Raw genomic sequence first — 21,431 nt, 5'->3', positions numbered from 1 at the left:
TTTAAGATTGCTGCTATATTTGGGGCATTTCTACAAAAAACGTGATAAGGGTTTGATATTCCGGATTGCTCCTTTTCACCGGTTTTGCTTCTTCATTTCAAGAATTGTTGCATTATTGGAGAAGAATTTTGCATTTTTAAGAAAGGTATGTTCTCCTTCCTTTCTTCTTTTCATTTTATTATTTGCTTGTTTTCTTTATTTTTCGTTATCAGTTACATTTTTTTGGCATGTGATGTTCTTCCCCAAAAAATTTGGTTTTCGTGAAAGAAATCTTCCCCTTGAAATGCAATTGTTGAATTGCATTGTTCTTCTCAAAATTCCCTCTTAACTTGTATTCGGGATTTTTAATCTCGATTACAAGTTCGCTGGAAATTTTTGTCCTTCCCCTACAATTAAGGAATTTAATCATTTTTGGTTAAAATTCCAAGCTTGAAAAGTGTGAAATACCCCTCCTTTACAAATTCGGGTTTTAAAAACCGGATTACATGTTGAAAAGTTCTTCCCATTTTCATGAAAATGCCTTTCCCGGATATTCCCATTTCTATTCATTCACGTTCCCCATATCCGTACTTTCCATTTCCATCATTTCTCGCAAGTCAAAATCTCATTTTTCGTCCATTTCTCCATTTTCGAATTTACAAGTGTACTTGTATTCGGGTTTGAAAACCCCGATTACATGTATGTCCTTTCCAACTTGTATACTTGCGAAAATTTTCCCAAGATCCAAAATTGGTCAAAGTCAAGATTTTCCCATTTCTCCATATCTCCCCTCTTCCTCTCACAAAACCGTAAAATTCAAAGATCAAAGTTTTACCCATTTAAAGAAGGAAGAATGATATTTGCAGCTGATTATGATGTTGCCTTAACTCTTTTAAGTCTTCATCACAGCATTCCAGGTTCACAATCAATGTCAGATTTGCCGGCATCGCCAACTCCAAAGAAAATGAAATACAAATATGATAAATACCAGAATGAGGTTGCACCTTCCTAGGTTTCTTCTCCTTTGGATCGCATCAAAGACACAGAAATAGGGCACGTTGATATGGCAGAATTCATCAACAGGGTAGAAGATCCACAGGATAACAACTTGCAGCGGCTGTTGGACAGCCATATCCATCATGCATCTTCTTTCCCAGTGGCTGCCCTAGAACCTGAGTTTGTTCTTGCATGCACCCATCATTTTGACAAAGAGTCAAGAGTCATCAAAAATGATGATGGTGAAGCTATAATTCGTCTTGATGCGGATACAATCAAGAAGGTCTTCAAAATACCTCCTGCACCTGTTTATATGGAAATCACCAAAGAAAGTGCAGCAGAGTATTATGTGAAAAGGGAAAAAGATTGCAAGCGACACATCAATAGATGGATCCAAGAGCCTCGTCCTTCCTTCTCAAGATGGGCAAAGTTGTACCATTGTGATTTCAACTGGGAGATAGGAGACACCATCACTCTTCTCAGCGGGATGATGGGCCTTGAGCACTCTAATGTCTTTGAGCCATGGATGTATCAATTCATTATGTTCATACGGCAGTCGCATCACATTTCATGGGGTGAAATCATCAGCGATGCTTTGTGCGAACAACTTGCAGCAGTTCCTACCACTATGACCTTCTTCATGAATTCTTATTTGGTATATTTAGCAGCGTCACTTAGACACTTTCCAGGTCTTTCTACCAAGGGTGATCGCTTGCTGATACCAGTTTGGGAATATTATGACCAGTTGCCATTGAAACCTAGCAGACTGCATTTCAGAAGAGTCCAAGATGCATTCTTCAGATATTTCATGTGTCAATTTGACGTGGATCTCAGAAACAAAAGAGTATCAGATGAGGCATGGGTCAAGGTGTCTGAGTATGGGTGTTTATTCCTGCAATTTCCCACCTTCACCTATATGAGGATTGGATGCTATGATGGACAACCATACATGCTTCCAAGATACCCAACCGATAAGATAGTTCTTATGGAGTTGGGAAGACAGATCATGGCTGTTCATACTTTTCAATCTGCTAGACACAAGGTTGGAATGGGGATCTCTAGCACAAACCCATTGAAAATTGGTCGATACTCCCTTGTCACATTTGTGAAGGCTAAGGCCATGGAGGCTGAATTGCACAAAATCAAGCTTAAGAGGTTCAAACCTAGAGCTGATTTTGATTATAGAGGTATGAAGAAGAAGATCAAGAAATCCTTTGTGCATGTTCATCGCATTGAAGACATCTAGGTAGATCTCCGCACGGAAGCCGAAGTTCTGAAGATGGATTACTGCAGGCTCACTGTTGAGCAAATTGTTGACTTGAACTTGGCGGATATCCCACAAGGGATGATCGATGACGGGCATATACTTGATCCTGAATACATTTCACGAAGGGTTGAGGAAGCTCCACTTCCTTTGATCCAATGGTCACACAAGGAGTGCGTCTCCATCCTTGACAGATTTCAACCTATCTTGGCCAACACTAACGCATGGCTGAAAATTAATGCTGTTAGACTTATCAAAATCAAGGTTGGTAAAGAAGATGATTCTACAGGGCCTCTTGGACGGAAGTCTGAGATTCAGATTGATAACAAAGAGGGTGCTTCATCTTCAGGCACAAGGATCAAGTTACGAGTTAGTCGTGCAGTAGTGCTTCCTCCTGAGGAGACGACTACTCGTGGGAAGGAGAAATCATGGTTTCATGTTCGGGTGATCGATCTGGATAATCCAGAAGAGGGGCAACAATCTGACGATGCGCCTAAGTCTCCAATTTCAGACTCGCCTCACGAAGTCATTCCTCCAATTTCCATTGAGACGCCTCTTTCTCCTCCTGATTTGCTCGTAGATGAGTCTCCTCAGAATGCAGTTCCCATTTCAGCATATGAGCCTTCTCCTGATCGACAACGAGAAAGTGTGTTGAAAGTTCCTGAAGATAATCCCACTTGCATTCAGTTATCAGAAATTGATACTTCCACTTCTGGTTTTGAAGAATTCATGAGGCAATCTTCATGTCCATTGGTAACTGAGCAAACTGTGGTCGCCATTCAAACAGATATTCCTCCCAGGGTGACCACGGTAATTCAAACAGAAACTGCTTCTCCTTTGCCTACGGCTACTACTGGAAGTGAGTTGATGACTTTGCCTCCATGGCTTAGTTCTTTCACCCCAAAAAGAAAGAAGCAAGAGATCTCACCTAATGCCTTTGACTACCAGCAACTCAAACAGTCCAGATCCAAAGTTGCTAAGAAGGCAAAGACTATCTCTAGGGTAACTGTTGATAGCAACAAGATGAAAGTAGCTGAAATTGTGGAACCTATTGCAGATAAACCACTTGATGAAATGTCAGCTGCTGATTATAAGGTTACAAGGGTAGAATTGGGCAAGCAAACACATGAGGTTATTAAACATGATGCTCAGTTTTCTGTTGCTTCACTAGTGCAAAGGTGTGACGATCTTCTTGCAAAGAAAGACAAGCTAGAAGAAGAAAACCAACAACTCATGGCAGACATTCATAAAATCACAAAACCTACTGCTGAAGGGAGTAACTCCATAGGTTCTTCTGGTTCCCAAGAATCGATTCGTGGAGTGGAAAGGGCTGCTCAGAAAGTACAAGCACTGGATTCCTGGGTTGATCAGCTTCATGATCAATGTATACAAGTGGTAAAAGACATTTTTCAAATAATGTCTAAGTTGGAAACCATTGAGGAGAAACTGGATTAGACTTCTAACACTTTCAAAAAGAATCTGGAAAGTGTTGAGAAAAGTCTGGCAATCTGGCGTACCATGCCCCAACAACAGCTGAGTATTTTGCAGGAGCACGCCTTCATCTCTTCCAAGGTCATGTACTTGGAATTTGAGGAACTCATGGAAAACAAGACCCTTGTTCTTAAATCCCTCATTGAGGAGATCAGTGATGCAAGGAGATTCCGGGATGAAGTCTATCGAGGTATTGTCTCACATTGTGAAAGGGCCTCTTGCAATATAGTAAGTCAGGATGGAGAGCTGATTCCAGAAGAAGAAGTTCTTGCTGATTTACAAATGAGGATTCATAATGAATGGAGGAGCGAACAATTCTCGGCAGCTTCAATTCAAGCATTGATGAAACACCAAGCCTTTCTGCATGAGATCCAGTCTATCCTGGATAAAGACAATTCCGCGCTCCTCTGCTATCACGACACTATTGTGAAGACTATGGTTGTTGCTAAGAACACCCATGAACCGAATCCCGAGGAACTACAAGCGAGCATCCGATAATTTCAAGGATTCGTGTCTTCACAAAAGGCAACTTAAGTGTTTTTCAACACTTAGTTGAATTTTCCCTCTTTTGTAATCTTTAGTTGTAATTTTGTTTAGACAAGTTACATGTAAAAGTAATTTTTGTAAAATGCAAGTTACACATTACTTGCACTTTTGTAATTACATGTAAGGCAACTACAAGTTGTGTCCGATTAGGACTGTAGTTGGAATAAGTCTTAGTTAGTTAGAGTAACTCTTAGTTAGTTAATGAAGTCTCACTTATTTATTGAATGAGTCTTGGTGGTTGAGAGAATCTCTCAAGTTAGTTAGGATCCTCCCACCTTTTTCTCGAGGCTCCTCTTCTATAAATACTTGAGAGGTCCATTGTAATTATCATCTTTTGGAAAGCAAACAAAAACTCTGTCAAATTTATAGCTAGAAGTCTTTGAGCTTATGTATGTGAATTGAAGGTTTTGAAGAATAAGAAAGAAGGATTACTCAAGTTTTGAGTCTTTGAGCTACATGTTTGAGTTTGAATCTTTTTATTTCTTCTATGTAAAGTGTTTCTAAAGGAGCTTAGTCCAATCTGATTTGAAGTCTTTGAGCTGCAAGTAGAGAAGATTAATTAAAATAGGAAAATCTCTAGAAGGAGCAGCAAGTCTTTGAGCTTGCATCTATTCTTGAGGAAAAATTACTGTTTGATAAGAAATAGCAGCAAGTCTTTGAGCTTGCATTAGTTCTTGTCTTTGTGTTAAAAGAATAAATTATTCCAGTCTTTGAGCTGTTGTCTTCTATTCGTTGTAAAATTTAGTATAGCAAAGGGTAGATAGAACTTCCAATAGTCAAGTCTTTGAGCTTGATATTGCTGTCCCGTCCCGAAGGAAGTGACGGAAGTCTTTGCGCTTTCAGAAAACTTCATTTCCTTTCTCTCATTTCACTTGAAAGTAGTTACTGCTGTTCATTTTCAATCGCTATCCTTTTCTGTGAAGAGAAAAGGATATTGTCTTTCTTGAAGAAAGAAGGAAGACTGCTGTCCCATCCTGTTTTTATTTCAGTTTTAGTTAGATAGGGGGAGCCTTCCCTTAATTAGGAGAGTTTTTACTCGTGTGCTGTGGTTGAAACCACAATTTTGTATATTTCCCCCAAGTGTACAAAATTTTCAACCAACACTACTAATTCTAATGCGACTACTAGTTCAACTGATAATTAAAAAGATTATAGTGATCCCTTAAAAGCTCACATCTCTCACATGATGAGATAGCATATTGTTTATCCAACACTCTAGATGCACACTTGAACTGTATTTATTAATTAATTAAAATTCAACTTGAATTTCAATTAATTTATAAATGCGGTCAAGTTGAACTTCAATTAATTAATAAATATGTTCAACTGTGTTTCTAGAGTGTTGGATAGATGTCATTGTTTGAAGTAAATAATCAATGTTAAAAATATCAAATAGCTATAAATGGTTGGATCTAGCTAAAAGAAACTTCTTGTGGAATATGTTTTTATCCTTGAAAATGATGAGCTAAAAATAGACTTTTCTAAAAGGCGACTCTAGATGATTTTGATTTGACAATGTTTTCTTTTGTTTCAACAAAGATTGGCATATCCTTTGAAACTCTAAAAGATTGACTATTCAATCAACTTTGGTGACTTGAATTTAAAACCCTCTAGTGAAGCTTTGAAGATTTACTTTGACACTTCCACTGTTGATAAAGTTTTAGGAAACTCAGGATTTCCAAAGTTTGAGTATTCAATGAATACCTTGATTGCATCTGAACTGAACATCCTCACATTCACTCTTTTTGAAATTCGCCTTCTCCTCAATTTGATCACTAAAACTAGATGTTGAATCCTTTGCACAGCTTCATTATTGAAACAATTTTTTTCATTGCTTGAATCTTTGTAAAACAGTGAAGTGAGAACAATTTTTTTGTTGGAAATAAAATAATTGAAATCACATTGATTAGCAATAATACAGAGTCTTTGTTTTCAAATCATTATTATTACAGTTGAAAAATCTTTGTTAGGATGCTGGAAATCAATCTTCTAACATGTTTGGAAAATCTAAAAACAACTCCTTTCATTTATTTATACACAACGGGATTTGGATTTTGATGATTTTCATTGCTGCAAATAGAGACTTTATAAATTCATTGGTTTTATTGGACAATCCTCACTAATGTACTGAAATCTCCAAGTCTGTATGTTTCTTTGGAAATTGGGGGTTAAATTTCTGCTAAAGAATTTTCAGCAGGTATAATCTGTATCATTTATTTCGCTTTGGTAAACTCCCTTCTAGGGTGACCTTCAGCCAACTGCTTACATTCGTCTGGATATGTACACAAGGAAATCATTGGGGTATGACATTTTGCAATTTAGATGTGATATTTTACACAATTTTAACTGTTTATTATTCTCTTAGAGATTTGAACCTAGGTCTTCTCATTGGAAGTGCCATACATTGACCATATGGTCTTACCTCATTTGAATGGTAGAATACATATCTTTGTCCCAGTCATTCTTTACAATATGGTATAAGGATCATATTTGTTGTCTTATGGAACTTTCAGATTGCATAGTTTGAACATTTTTATTGACACCTTGTGATGGCTTGTATTTTTGAATGGCCTCCCTTGATTGCATATGGCTAGAATCTAAGTAATCTTTGGAGCCCACCACCAATGTTTGCAGTCAAGTTTTTGCTTAGACAGTCATTAGGTTAAAGAAATTTAGCTTAGGAAGTTTTAGTATCTCTTAACCATTAATAAGAAAAATGACCATTTACATTTTATTTGAAATTCAATTTAACTTGAGATTTATTAAACTTATATTAGTAATGTTTGTTTAAACTTGATTTTTAACAAGGTTTTTAGTTTATAGCAGAGTTACCCGGGGACGTGTCCCCGACCTGAAAACCCCCGTCCCCGTCCCGGGGATGTTTCGGGGACTTGGGGACGGCCAGGGGACGTTTCCCCCGTCCCCAAATTGTCCTACATTTTGAGGGGACGTCCCCGAAACGGGGGGACGCCTGCCCTAGCTCTGGGGGACGTCCGTATGTCCTGGGGACGGCTGGGGATGGTTGGGACGTCCCCAATCCGTCCCGGGGACGGCCAGACGTCCCCCATATCTAAGGCCATTAAAAAATATTAAAAAAATTTAAAAAGTTGTATTTTGAGTTTTTTTTTTTAATTTTCTAATATGCCCCTTATTAATTCAAATTGTTATTAAAAATAAAAAAAATTAAAAGATAACATTAATTAAATTTTAAATTTCTTAATTTAATTCATAATTTTGACAATGAAACTATATGGCAGCAGTGTAGCCTTTGGGCATTTTGACACAGAGATTAGAAAATCGCCAAACTCGGCGAGTCAATAGAAAAATAACACCCAACGCGATGCCCCTTGACCCCACCTTGGGGGCGCTGCCCCCAAACCCCCGTTGAAAAATATGGGGGGAAACTGCGTCGATAGAAGTAGGGAAAATTCAACCTCTTTGTTTTGACATTTTGTATGTTATTTCTTTAATATCTTTTATGATATGCATATTGACAATGTGAATGAATTGAAATTCTGATTTACGAATGCATAATTGCATATTGTCTATTGAGTATTAACAATGTTGTATGTTTAGAATTTACATTCTAAAATGTTTTCAACTTTTCATAGTATCATACACATGCTATATCCATGTTTTATTGTTTTCATATGAATATAATGTATGTATGCATGCTTTATCCATGTTTTCATATGAACATTTAGAATTTTGAAATTTTCCTATATATTTTAAATTTTTCCTATATTTTATATAGCCGTCCCCTTTGCCGTCCCCCGCCATCCCCAAATTTGGCAAAAAAATTTGCCGTCCCGGAAACGCGTCCCACCGTCCCCTGCCGTCCCCGTCCCAGAAACTCGGGGTAACTTTGGTTTATAGAAGTTGGACTTTAGATCTTTTAAGATAGCTAAATTTCTAAAATAGTAGTTAGAATTTAAGTTTTGTTTTCAAAAATATTTTTGAAATCTAAATTATTTATAATAAGTTTAGAATTTGAAATTAATAAAATATTTTGGATTTAAAATTGAACTTTTTTTTCCTAGATGAAGGGTTTCCAATGGGTTCTCCACTCTATAATAATAAAAGATGGAAAAAATTGGTTTTGCACTCAAGATCAAATCCTAGAAGATTGAGAAGATTGAAGAGATGAAATTTTATATTATTGAGACTCCGAGTACAGTGTATGGCCAAACATTGTAGTGTAGCTCTTTCTACTTCCCATTTGGTTCATCCTATACCAGAAATGAGCTACTAGGAGTTCCATACAAAGACTGACACTGGGGGGGCCAGCAGCCTTACTCTCTTTCAATTTCTTCCTTTACATCTAAACTGGATTCACTACCAGCCTCCTTTCTTCCAAACATAACAAATTGCCTCTGTTCTATTTTCATTCCACTTCATAGGCATTATGTTTTGTCATAGGCTGGGCAAATGCATGCAAATGATGAAAATATGGCTTTAAGAAGCCTGTATTGTGCAAAACCAGCTGTGATTGCATACGAAAGGCCACATCTTGGGGCAATCTGTCAAACGGTTCATGTGCCCTTTCTGTATAGTATTATTTGCATACATGCCAATTATTGCAATCACAGTCTCCTCAAACTAGGATATTCCAATTGGTTTTCTGTGGATCCATAGCCAATTCAATCAGTACTAGCTGGGTGGAAACTCTCCAAGGCATAAAGGTATAAATTTATTAAGCCTAGTTTAGGTATATGCACCACCAATTGCAATCCAAGGGATCAGAATTTGATGTGAGTCATCCCAGGGACAAAAGACCGTAACTCACTGTGGCATTTTCTCTAACAAGTGAACTTGCTTTTAGGAAGTTTCTACAATGACAAATGTGTGAATCAAGCATTGCACCTACACATGCTGGCAAACTGATTTTTCTTAGGATACTACAGCAGTCAAAAGCTTCTATAGCTGATCTCCAAATTCAGTTCTACAACCTCTGTCTATTGGGATGAACATGTGTTTGCTGCAGTTTATAATATGATTTGTCTTATGTATGCTTACTTTTGTTTTGTTGGACAAGCGATTCACTATTGTTATTTCTCACTGCTCTATCTATCTATCAAGAGCCTAAAGGTCCTTGAGTGCAGCAGGCCAAAAGAAATCAAGTAGTTTTCTATTGCTCACATTCATCCTCCTTTCCTTTCATCAGATGAGCGATTTGCTATTGCACACCATTCAATCTCTTGGTTGAGAGCCTCAATTTTGCAAAGCACCTCAACATCATTAAGTTAGCTGTCCTTTTCTCTCCCCATCCTTTAAGAGCCTAAAGGTCTTCATTCCTCAACTTTTCATTGGTAGAGTCCTCTCCCCTCCAAATCTTTGATTAATTGAGAAATTGAGTGTGGCCTTGGCCACAAACAATTTGCCTAAACGTGCAACATTGCAGTCACTAGACATGCCTTGCTAGCTTGCAATCAATGGATTTCATGATGCCTCAGATGATGCATTATGTCAAGAAAATTGTGTCTTATCTCTGATGCTTCACTATTTAAGCCTTTGCATCCTCTTCTTGGTGCCATGATCGATTGCCACAAAACTGAGGACCCTACTATGTCAAAACTATTATACCTAGAGAAAAAAATTTCTTCATGTCAGTGAGGATCAAGGATCAAATTATGGGCAGAACAGAACTGAAAATGAGTGGCAATATAACAATGAAAAGATCGGAGAAAATCAGGGTTACTAATACTCTATAGAGGCCCTCCACAAAACCAAGATTGGATGAAAATATGCATTATCTTCAACTAGGGGGTTTATGATGAGCCCTAGAAATGTATACTGATGTGCATCCTTTTGCATCCCTAAAACATTCTGAGTCTAAAAACTAGCCCAGCAGAGCAAAGACTGAAATAATTTCATAATCTATTAATGAATCATTTTGAATCCTTGCTGTGTTGCACAAGATGTCTTCTTTTCTGTGCAAGCGAATAAACTCGTTGCACAAGATTTTTTGGAGCTGTTTCAGAAGACACATTCAATTTTTACAGTTTATTTTGTTGCACAAGGTGTTAGCTTTGCTGTACAAGCCATTGACTTCGTTGTGCAAACTAATGCTTTGCTTTGCAAGGTAATGTCCTATTGTGCAAGGTAGTAAATCTGCTACAAGAGGCTAAATTTGTTTAGCAAAACAATCTTTCTGTTCAATGTATTTGCCAAACTGTTCAAAACATCCATTTTGCTGTGCAAACTGCAAGGTAATCACTTTGTTGAATGGCATGTCAAACAAGCTGTTTATAACAACATTTTCCAAAATGAGTATACTGCAAGGTAAGATACCATGGAGGATACACTTGTTGCACAAGATTTCAAGCAGTTACAATGTTTGTATGGTAGTTGCCAAGGAGGAGAACCACCTAAATTGAAGATCGATAAAGGACAAATCTGTCGTAACAAGTTGTTATTAGGTTGTTTAAGAGTTGTTTCTCTCAGCAAAGATGAAATTACTGCTTTGATTTTGTTCTAACATTATTCTATAGTTTGAGATTAATCTCTCTGCAAGTGCTTGGTAATTCATTCCTTTGAAAGACTTATTTACTATATTAAAGCAAAGTACTTGTTTAAGGAGTGATTTTGTGTTCCATGCATCAATTGGATTGAGAAAAGGCCTGCTTATGAGGATTGGTGTTCAGCTTACATTTGATTTCTGTTTGTGTGTGTCTGTGTTATTTCCTTAATATTTCAGATTTGGGTAAGATTGTTGTTATTATTTTTGTTTTGTTCTAATGCCCAGCAGGTTACAGTTTGATTTACAGCAATTTCCTTCCAGTTTGCAAATTAATCTAGTTTTTTTCTGATTTTATCATTTTCTTCTATCTATTGTGGATCCATGATTAGATTAAATCTGCATTTCATATAGGATAGCCAGATTTAAGAAGAAATTTGTGGTCTTGCATATATTTTGTACACTTGGTCAAAGCCTAATGTTCCTAGTTCGAAACGATATTGAGTGTGTCCAACAGATAGGCCTTTTCTAAGACTCATACAAATGAAAACTTTGGTTTTAATTATTTTTCCAATTTACTGGATTCTATTTTATGCAAATAAATGTTTTAACTGTGGATAATTCCTTGGATATCCATACCATGAGTTCGACAAGAGTTGTCTTAGATAAATTTGAGTCAGACCAAGTTGAAATAGGATTAGTCCTAGTTATCAACATAGTCATCTATTTGCATAGGTAAACTCCAAGTTGCGTTTACTGAATTAAATGAGTCTCTTCTATTTTGGTAGCATAACAGTTCTTCACTCCCAGCTTCACCTCTATACTATTGATGTTACACATAAAGGGTGCTCTTTTACATATTTTAGTTTACCTATCAGTAATGTAGTTTGTTAATTGTCTATCATTGTGTCAAATTGTTGTTCCCATGTCAAGTTTCTATGAGTGTGGATGATCCTGTGAATTCTAATGAGTTGATGTTAGATTTCAACATTTCTTTTTTAGTTCTATGGTTATCTTTTTTTGTCAAACATAGCTGGGCCATGGATTACAAGTAAGTTGCCCTAAACTACATCCTAGTTTCTTACTACTGACAAAAGATTAAGATTAGAACAAGTATCCTCAATTTGGTGTAAGCAACCATAAGAGGAGTCTTTGCCCAACATCTGAAAGTAGTGTTAAGAATACTGATGGCCCAACAAATGATATTTTGGAAAAAACTCTTGTAACAGGATTGATGAATTGGATTAATTTAATTTGTTGGGATGTATGTATTCTCTATAGAAAGCTATTTTGGGCATGAGATTAACTGCGCCCTCCCAGTTATTAACGGAGGTGGGCTGTACTGACTCTGATTTTTGTATCCTGTGATATATAGTTTATAATATACTTTTTTACCACTATAACCATGTGCAAAATACACCTAGGTGATACAGTTTGAGCGAGGTTACTAAAATTCTTTTGGAGTATATGGATTACATGTTATCATTTTGAGTAACTTAAGTAAGCTGTAGAGAATGCATCAAATTCATTGCAAGTAAAACTTCTCACTCACATATATTTAAAGACTCTTCTACAAAGTTAGGAGTACGACAGATTGGGATCTCATGAACGTTCCAAATAATTTCCTCTAATTTCCCACAAACTATATCTATCAAACAAAATTTTCTTCAAATTTTGCATGAATACTGAAATGTTTCTGTTTAGCATTCAATGTATACAGATTTTCTTATTGCCAATGAAATCAAAATCTTGAAGAAAAATATTAATCGATGTGTTTCTTTTATTGTTGACAAGCATCAAACTGCTGTCATCTACTTTGTTTATACCAGAATTTTTTCAGTCATTCCTTTTCCTTACCCTAATTTGAACCTGCATATTCCTCGCCAGGTCTGTTTACAAGACAATACCCAATTGTGAGCCTTGTCGTCCTTTACAGAGGTCAACCATAAAAGGATTTTATTTGGCTGGTGATTACACCAAACAAAAGTATTTAGCATCCATGGAGGGTGCTGTGCTATCAGGGAAGCTTTGTGCACAGGCTATTTTGGAGGTACCTCACTATTTTTACTATTTTCTGCTATTGATTATTATTGCTTAGAATTGCATGTTTGATTCTTAAAAGTTTCTATAAGATCTTGTTTAAAAATTTTAATATAAATAAAAATGTGTTGGATGATGGATCTCGTTTGGTACATCTTAGTTTGGAATTGCATGTTGAATTAGTGTTTTCAGTCACTTCTTATTAGCAGCAGACTTATTTTCTGCTTATTTTGTAACACTTTTTCAATTGACGAAACATTTCATTTTGACAACAACAGAAATTCTTTTAGGTTGAGGGGAAGGTATTTAAATTAAAATAAGAGACTCATAATGCCAACAAGATAATAGCAATCCATTTCTCTAAATGGAGGATACATGTTTCTCACTATTCCAGTTTTCGTTTCTGAGAATTCCATCATGGACTTATTTCTGTCCGTGTAGTCTAATTGGGCCCCACTTGAAGCTCAAATATATCCTCCCCAACCTAAAATTCTGTTCGAGTCCATCAATCGGTTGGAGAGCAATGGCTCAAATTTAATTGATTTAAAAAACTGGAACTTGGAGGAAAGTCTTGCGGATTTTTATACAAATTCAACTTCCATGTTGGACAATTTCTCAGGCAAGTGTTCTCCTAAGGTTCACAAGTAAATTGTAGTTAATATGGTGGGTATCACTCTCTCTGCAATATGTGTAATGGTGGATGATATGGTTTACAGTTCAGCTATTACTGTTAAGCCATATCAGCCATTACAGCCTTTTTCAATATTATACCTGTTTTTATAGCATATCTAAAACTATAATTATGGTTATATAGGCTTTATTTTATTTTATTGCAACAGGAGTATTAATTTGGAACCAAATCCCATCATAAGGTGTAATGTCCCCTTTTCTAGGTGACATGAGATGAGCAGGGGTTGACCTACCATTCGAGTTCCCGTAGGTCAACGACATGGTTAGGGGACTCATTTTGAGGGTCATGGAGCTTTGCAGGGGCTCTGTGAGCCGTTTCGGACCTTCGGACGAGGTCTCCTATTTTTTAGGGAGAACTGGCAGTTGACTGAATGACCACTTGGGGGATCAAGGAGCAGAGCAGGATCCTTTTGAGCAGTTACAGGTGTTTGAAGAGAGGTTCCTACTTTTTAGGGAGATTCCCTACCTTTTAGGAGGTTGTGGCAGTTTCCACATTTGAGGTTCCACGGGACCATACTATGGTTTCAGTTCAGGAAGATTGGGTGTGTTTCCTAGTTTCTAGGAGCATTCCTAGATTTTAGGGATGGGACTGCCAGTTAGCTCAGCTTTTCCAACATCAGTCACAGATAGTTGACAAAGTTATATTCATGGTTGTTTGGTTATTTTGGGCTGCTATTGGATATCTGGAGATATTTTAATATATTTAAATATTTTCTAAGTTAGCGATTAAATAAATTAAAATAAGGCTATGTATTTAGTCATTTCGGAGTAATAAGGGGTTTCTAGCTTCATCTGGGTTGATATGCCTATGTGTTATAGCTCGTTGGAAAGGTCTTGAACTTTGCTACATGATTCTCACCTTCCGGAGTCTTTCTGGATGCCTGACGCTATTTATTTGCAATTTAGTGTTATTTTCCTATAGTTGATGCCATAATTAAAAAATAACACTCTTTTCATAATGCACCAACTTTACTCCCTTTTAGGGTTTGGCTTGGAAAGGAAAGGAGATATAAGGAGATGAAGACCTAATTGTTCATTATCTTTTTACACAATCAAACTTATTTTGTGAATTTGCTCTGAGTGAGTGATTCTTCATCTAGGACGCAAACCCCAAGATCTGGACTGGCTGGGATGTAGCCCTCAGCAATTATTGGCATTGGATTCTTCAGGCAGAGTGCATAGTTGACAGAGATTGAGTACACCATTCTTCATTGTGGATTCAGGCTGCAGAGTAAGGGTTTCAGCATGGCAGATTGATTCTTCAGCTTGGGCGTGATCCTTGCAGCCTTAGGGCCGCCATTTGCAGCAGGTACATCCCACGTGGAATGTAAGGAATGCATGTATTCAGCCTTAGAGGTATTCTTGATTCATGATACATTATTTTGTGAAGAACTTGGAAGTTGCAGGTCTACAATTTACAACAGCAAGCAGGTTTGAGACGGAAACCTCAGATTTGGTCTTCAGGAGGACGGAATCCCTTCTACAAGAGGCACGTGGAACACATCAGAAGCTTGTTTCAGGCATATTGAGGGTCATTTCAACAAGCAAACTCAGTAATCATTAGCAGCAAGGTCATTACATCAGATTTGAGCAAGAATACATTCAATTTCAGTGCATTACTTATTTCTTTTGGCAACTGTACTGTTTCCCAAGGGAGTCGTACCATTACAGATGGTTGTGGAGTGATGATAAATAAAATGGAGGGTTTTAACTCCATTTCTTGTTCTTAACTTCATTGTTAGGATCAGAAAGGACTATGTAGAAGAAATCACAATCATCAGGCTTGAATTGAGATCAGGGTGAGCAAAACAGTGAGGATTTAAGGCTAAAATTGTATAATTTTGCCTGGCAGAATTTGGATTTCTAGCTGGTAATTGGGTTTTTGGCCCAATTTGTTATTGGTAACTCATTTGAAGGTAGTATAAGTGTATTGGTACATCTGGACTACCCTTGTACCTTCAACTCATGCCTGTATCCATTTTTGGATATCAAATCAGCAACAAACCCCAGCGCTGGATCCGTGGTATGTTTCTAATTGTTTTAGTGAATGTATCTTCACTCCTAGTTGAATGTAATCTGCTGTCATAAATAAAATCAGAAGCTGATATCTTATTTTGAGTTGAATTCTATGTTATTATTGGTTAATGGTTGCAATCCCCATCACCAAATAAATAAACAACACTTTCTGCATCTTCTGTCTAGTCTCTAAAAACACCAAAAGGCTCTGAAAGATAGTTTATTAATTAAAACTTATCCAGGGCAGCAAAGAACCCATTTAGGGATCTTTCATAAGGGAATGCCACCGTAGCAAAAAACTTGTACTAGTTCTTGGGTTACAACTTTAAAAGGGTGCATTTCAGAAAATTTGGGAAATTGGGACATCTATGTACCTTTATTAGATTTTAAAAAAATTAAGCCAACCCTAGGCTAACCTTGATATCTGGTGGGTTAAAATAACTTATAAGCATATGACAATTCTCAGCCTCTTACCTGCTGACCTTGGTGGGTAATAAGCTTTTTAGTGGAGCCAATATATATCCTGTCATGTGTCAATAGAATACCAGCTAGAAACAATTGTATAGCCAGTTGACATTTCGTAGGTTAATCTTCATTGGTGAGATTTTTCTGTTACACAGACTCCCTACTGAAATTTATTGGGCAAAACATGTGGCTTTAGTAGTGTTTGTTGGGTTCAAGTTAACAATAGAATGGAGTGGAGAAACCTTATAGTGAGGTAAATCGTGGTGGACCTTATCAAGTTATGTTTTGCCTTATCAATCTTATCTACGAAAGGCTTCTCTACCAACATTCAATTATCTTGAGGAAGAATTACTAATAGAAATAACCAAGCTTCTTCCAAACATAGTGTTATAGATAAAGATGCCATTAATGTCTGTACAGTTGTTTGGTGCGTTTAGGCATTTTAACCTCAATAGCTCATTCATAGAGCTTATATTCTAACAAACTTTCTGGATGTCTAGATTTCCTTCCAAAGAATCATGCTTGAAAAAAAGCTTTATTTGATTGACATGATTTCTGGTCTCCCAGAATTTAGTGTTTAAATTTTCATCTTTCAGGTCAAGCCAAAATGGAACAGCATGTAAGGTTAAAGTTTTCTTTGAAATGTGAGGGGAAGCTCTCTTAAAGAAGAGTGAAGGAAATGGTATATTTCCTAAAATTGAAATTATAAAAGCCTAGAAATAGTGGAAATATAAGTATGCACTACAAACAAACTTAATAAAAAATTTGTCTTTTCATTCTCAGGCTAGGTTAAGGCGATTCAACACTTTTGCACAAGAAAATATTTTTATGTTTTCTATTTTCTACAAAAAAATACCTATACAACTCATTAATGCTCACACGTTTCAACTCTATGCTCCCCCAAGTTTTGGGGATGGGGATGATGGGACGTGTTTCTGGTACGGGGGTACTTTTGGGCCATTTTTAGGGGATGACAATGGATGACTGTTAAAAAAAATGGATATTTTTTAAAATAAAGAAATTTCAAATATTCATATCAGAACATAGATAAAGCATTCATCATAGACATTGTAGAAGCTTAATACATTGCATTAGACTTGAATTGAGATTTCACATGAGAATCAAGAAACAAATTAACAAAATGCAAATGCTTTCATTGTCAATGTGCATGCATATTATATAAGAATTATAACAAAAACGTTCAAATGCTCCAAGTTTCAGTTATGAAATGACGTGAACATAGAACTAAGAAAATATATGTTTGTCCCTTTTCAGCAAATGCAACTGCTATGTCTAAATCAAAATCGAAGCTTGAGTCTAAGCCACTGCTAGTATAAGGGTTGCCTCATGCAATGGAACCCCAACCAACCCCTCTTGTATCTCCTTGTTGTCACAAAAGTTTGCACCCTTGCTAAGCTATCAACTCAGCAACCTTGTAAAACATCCAAACAACCCCGAAGTGTGAGACCTTGTGCAAAGGGGTTGAATCTCCGGAGAAGGCCGACTTCCTTCTCAATCCAGATGCAAGTGTTGAACCAACTCAACACTCCAAATTCTACTTCCAAATCTATTCTAACCTAGCTTGCCGGTTCGGGTTCAGTACGCCGGTACGACAAAATTTGGAAAAGGGGTTTGGGTTCATTTGGGTTCGTTAGTACAAAAACATGTAAATTTTATATATATATTTTAATATTTGTGCAGCTTGTAAGCATGAATTAAGATTAGCATGTCACATAGCATCATATAAACAACAAAACAAACATAAACTTGTAATCATAGCATCATGATCATACCATAATAGCATCATATACATCAAGTTTAATATCAAAATGACAAAATATTCAAGTATCATTGTTTCAACTTTCAACAATATAAATTTTAATCATCAAATGGATCAGCTAATTCATCCTCCTCCTCCTCCTCCTCCTCCTCATCATTGACATTGACATTAGATGAGCCAACGCCACTTGCACTTGCACTATAAGTTTGCTCACCCTCCAAGTCATCAAGTGTCAATGCAAGAAGCTGAGAAGCGGGAGCATCCAAATCAGTATGCTCTGGCTCTATATCCCACATCTTCGTTTCCCCTTGTGTGTAGTCACGTTGTTTGTGTGAAAGAAGACGTAGGTTGGAATGCACGTATACTAAATTTTCCGCTCTTTTTGATAGAAATCTATTGCGCTTTACTGAGTGGATGAAAGAGTATGTGCTCCAATTTCTTTCTGAAGCAGATGAACTAGCAACCTATGAAGACAAAGTAAACAAATAAAGTTATACATTAATAAAATTAAAATGGAAAATTACTAGCAACCTATGAAGACAAAGTAAACTATAAATAAACTTGTGATAATTTTAATTAATTAAACTTACTTGTGATAAAACTTTTACAGCGAGGGGTTGTAGGTGTTGGAAGCATGCACCATGGAAGTACCACCAGCTATGAGCATCCTTCTTGGATCTATGACGAAGTGCCTCAACACTTAGACCATTCCCATTTGCGAATTCTATGAACTCATCTGTAACAATATCTCGCAAATCATCGTCAGGATATAGTCTAAGAAATGCTGCCTTGTACCCATCAGATACTTCTAGATCTCTCCATGGTGGAATCCTTCCTGGTTTATCAAGAAACTGATTGCTATAGTACTTTGGTGTCAATGCATAGGCAAGAAGATGCAAAGGAGTGGTCATCTTATTCCACCTTTCTACAATAATTGCTTTCACTTCTTTGAAGAATTGCTCCTCGGGGTCATTCTCTTTTGCATTTATAGTGAACTTTATTTTTTCAAGCATTGAGTCAATGCCATCATAAATCTCACCAATGCAAGGCCTATCCATGTCGGTATAGCAAATCATACTCATAATGGGCTCAATGATACTTAGGAGATATGTAACAAGATCCCACCATTTCTCATTCAATATTCTCTCCCTAATTTTTCTGCCCTCTCACTGCTACTCTGCTTCTATACAGTCCAATTGTTGTTGATCACCATATTGCATAGTGCCACTCTAACTTTCACAAGTCGTCTTAAGACGATTGTGTTTGATGCAAAACGGGTCTTAGCAACCTATAACACAAATTAATGCCAAAATGATTAAAAAATAAAGACAAACTTTAAAGAAGAATACACAATATAGCTTACACAATGATATTATGAACATTGAAATTAAAAAAATCAGAAAATGTAAAATTAAATTACTATTTCACTTACCTTCAATAGCTCCAGATTCGAAAAGGATCTAAAAATCCCTTGAGACATGTGGTGGTTTGTGATGAACATCTGGATGTCCACAGCCTCTGCATACACATCTCTGATCCATTTTATTTTAGTCCCAATCCTTTGTAGTATAAGATTGAGTGAATGGACCGCACAAGGTGTCCAAAAGATGTGATCATAGCATTCCTCAACCAACAAACCAGCAGCTCTACAATTTCTTGCATTGTCCGTTATGACTTGGACAACATTGTGGGGTCCCACTGACTCAATGGCGGAGATGAGAATTTCTGCAATAAATTGGCCATCTTTTACTTGGCCCTCACAATCCACAACTTTCAAAAACATTTCCCCTTTAGGGGACACCACTAGACATTGATCAAGGGACGATTTTTAGCATCTTTCCACCCATCTGAAACAATTGTTACACATGTCTCTGCCCATGAATCCCTTATGGGTTTCAATGCATCTTCAACCCTCTTCACCTCTTTGTCCAATAATGTTCCACGTACCTTCTCATAACCTAGGCCCTTATACCCTCTTGGAGCTTCATTAACACTTTTTATCATTTGCTTCCAATATGGGGAGAGAACTACATTGAAAGCCAACCCATTTGCACAAATGCACCTTTTTATATCTTGGTCAGCAATGTCTCTACTCTCATTTTGAAATGCAGTTTCTAAAGGCCCCTTTGTTCTTTTGCGTGTCAAGGGTGGTTCATTTTCAGGTTCATTTTCAGGTTCATTTGTGGAAAAGAAGGGGTGGTCTTGTATTACAACATCGGGATGAGATGGGGCTTGCATTCCCCTTGTTTTCTTTGCAGAGGTTTGAGTCAATCTACGAGCTTCTCTCTCTTCTGCCTCCTCATGCTCCTTAAAATATTTCATCACTATCTCATCTGGTATAGGGTTACCATCTTTTCTAGGGCATTTTTTGATGCCTCTTCCTTTTATTCCACACAAATGGCCTACTACCCGATAATATGAACTATTACGTTCAATACCACATCCTTGGCATCTCCAACGGAATCCCCCACCTCTTGGAAGTGGGTTTAAAATGTCAACATACTTCCATAAGGGAGAATTCGGATCATTTATTTGTTCATTGCCAATGGAGGAAGAGGTAGATGCCATTCTAGTTCCTATGGAAAGAAATTACATAAACATATTCAAAAACAAAAAAAAAAAAATGAAAAACAATTAATGTTTCATGTTTGAAAATTTGGGAAACAAAAATAGTTGGAAAAAAATGTTAAAAAATCTACCTCTTGTAGGCAATGGGAGCTTGCAAATGTATGGAAATGATGCTGCAGCACTTGTTGAAGCTTCAAAAATCAATCTTCAACTCCTCCTATTTGATCTTGAAAGCCAAATTTTGTTCACCCTTTCTTCAACCTGCTCTCATAAAACTTTTGTTTGCAACACAAATGAGGTGAAATGAGTGAATATAATGTTTTAGAAGTCACTTTTAGGGTATAAGTTTCACTTTTTACATGGCGGATTTTAAAAAAAAAAAAAAATTTGCATAAAAAAGTGCGTTCTGGGCCACCCAGCCGTCCGGGTTTGACCTAGGTCTGCCCGGGTTCAACCTGGTTCGATCTTGGTCCACCTGGGTTCGAACCAAGTCGAACCCCCTCTGGGAAATTCGAACCCTAGTCAAACCAAGGCCGAACCGGACCTGAACTAGGGACCCGGACCGTACTGGACCCGAACTAGGGGTGTCTAGGGGCGAACCCAGTAAGCTAGATTCTAACCACTTGCAAAGAAAAAGGGAAGAAGGAAATGGTAAAATGAAAGGAGGTGATGCACCAAGGTAAGAGATGTTACTCTCCCCACCCGAAATGACACAAAGAATCAATTGAAATACCCTGGAGATTCACAAACTTCAATTGCATGAGTGACCCCAAATGTATTTATGGAAGTTAGAATTTGCTGAATTTCAAAAGGGGAGAAGGTTTCCCACAAGTCACACTCAGAAACAAGTTAACACAACATATACGTGAGAGAAAGCCACAAAACGTACACTTACAATGAAGGTAAGAAAACATACACAACATGCATAAGTTGAAGAGAGGAAAGAATGATGATTTCAATTCCTTCTCAAGCCAATAGCCAAACTTACAATTGCAAAAATGCAAGAAATAATACAAATCTTCAAGAGAAGTGAAAGAGCAAAGAGTAGCTCAAGCCAGCTGGGAGAGAACCCTTTACAATGAGGCTTAACAGCCTATATATAGCAAACTAGCTGATCGTAGAGGAGAGATCAAAGGTCA

At 37.1% G+C, this 21,431-nt stretch overlaps 1 protein-coding gene across 1 annotated transcript in view; it reads left to right on the top strand.

Moving 5' to 3' along the window:
• The window catches only part of LOC131033854 (15-cis-phytoene desaturase, chloroplastic/chromoplastic), a 297,259-nt gene that overhangs the window by 265,730 nt on the left and 10,098 nt on the right, over positions 1 to 21,431 (top strand). The window contains exon 13 of the mRNA XM_057965148.2: positions 12,621 to 12,783. Within this exon, the coding sequence (XP_057821131.2) occupies positions 12,621 to 12,783 (163 nt within the window). The remainder of the gene's footprint in view (positions 1 to 12,620; positions 12,784 to 21,431) is intronic.

This window comes from Cryptomeria japonica, chromosome 2, assembly GCF_030272615.1.
Source record: "Cryptomeria japonica chromosome 2, Sugi_1.0, whole genome shotgun sequence".
Classification (NCBI taxonomy): domain Eukaryota; kingdom Viridiplantae; phylum Streptophyta; class Pinopsida; order Cupressales; family Cupressaceae; genus Cryptomeria; species Cryptomeria japonica.
Note: the sequence above shows the minus strand (reverse complement) of the source record. Positions and strands in the feature narration are given on the sequence as shown.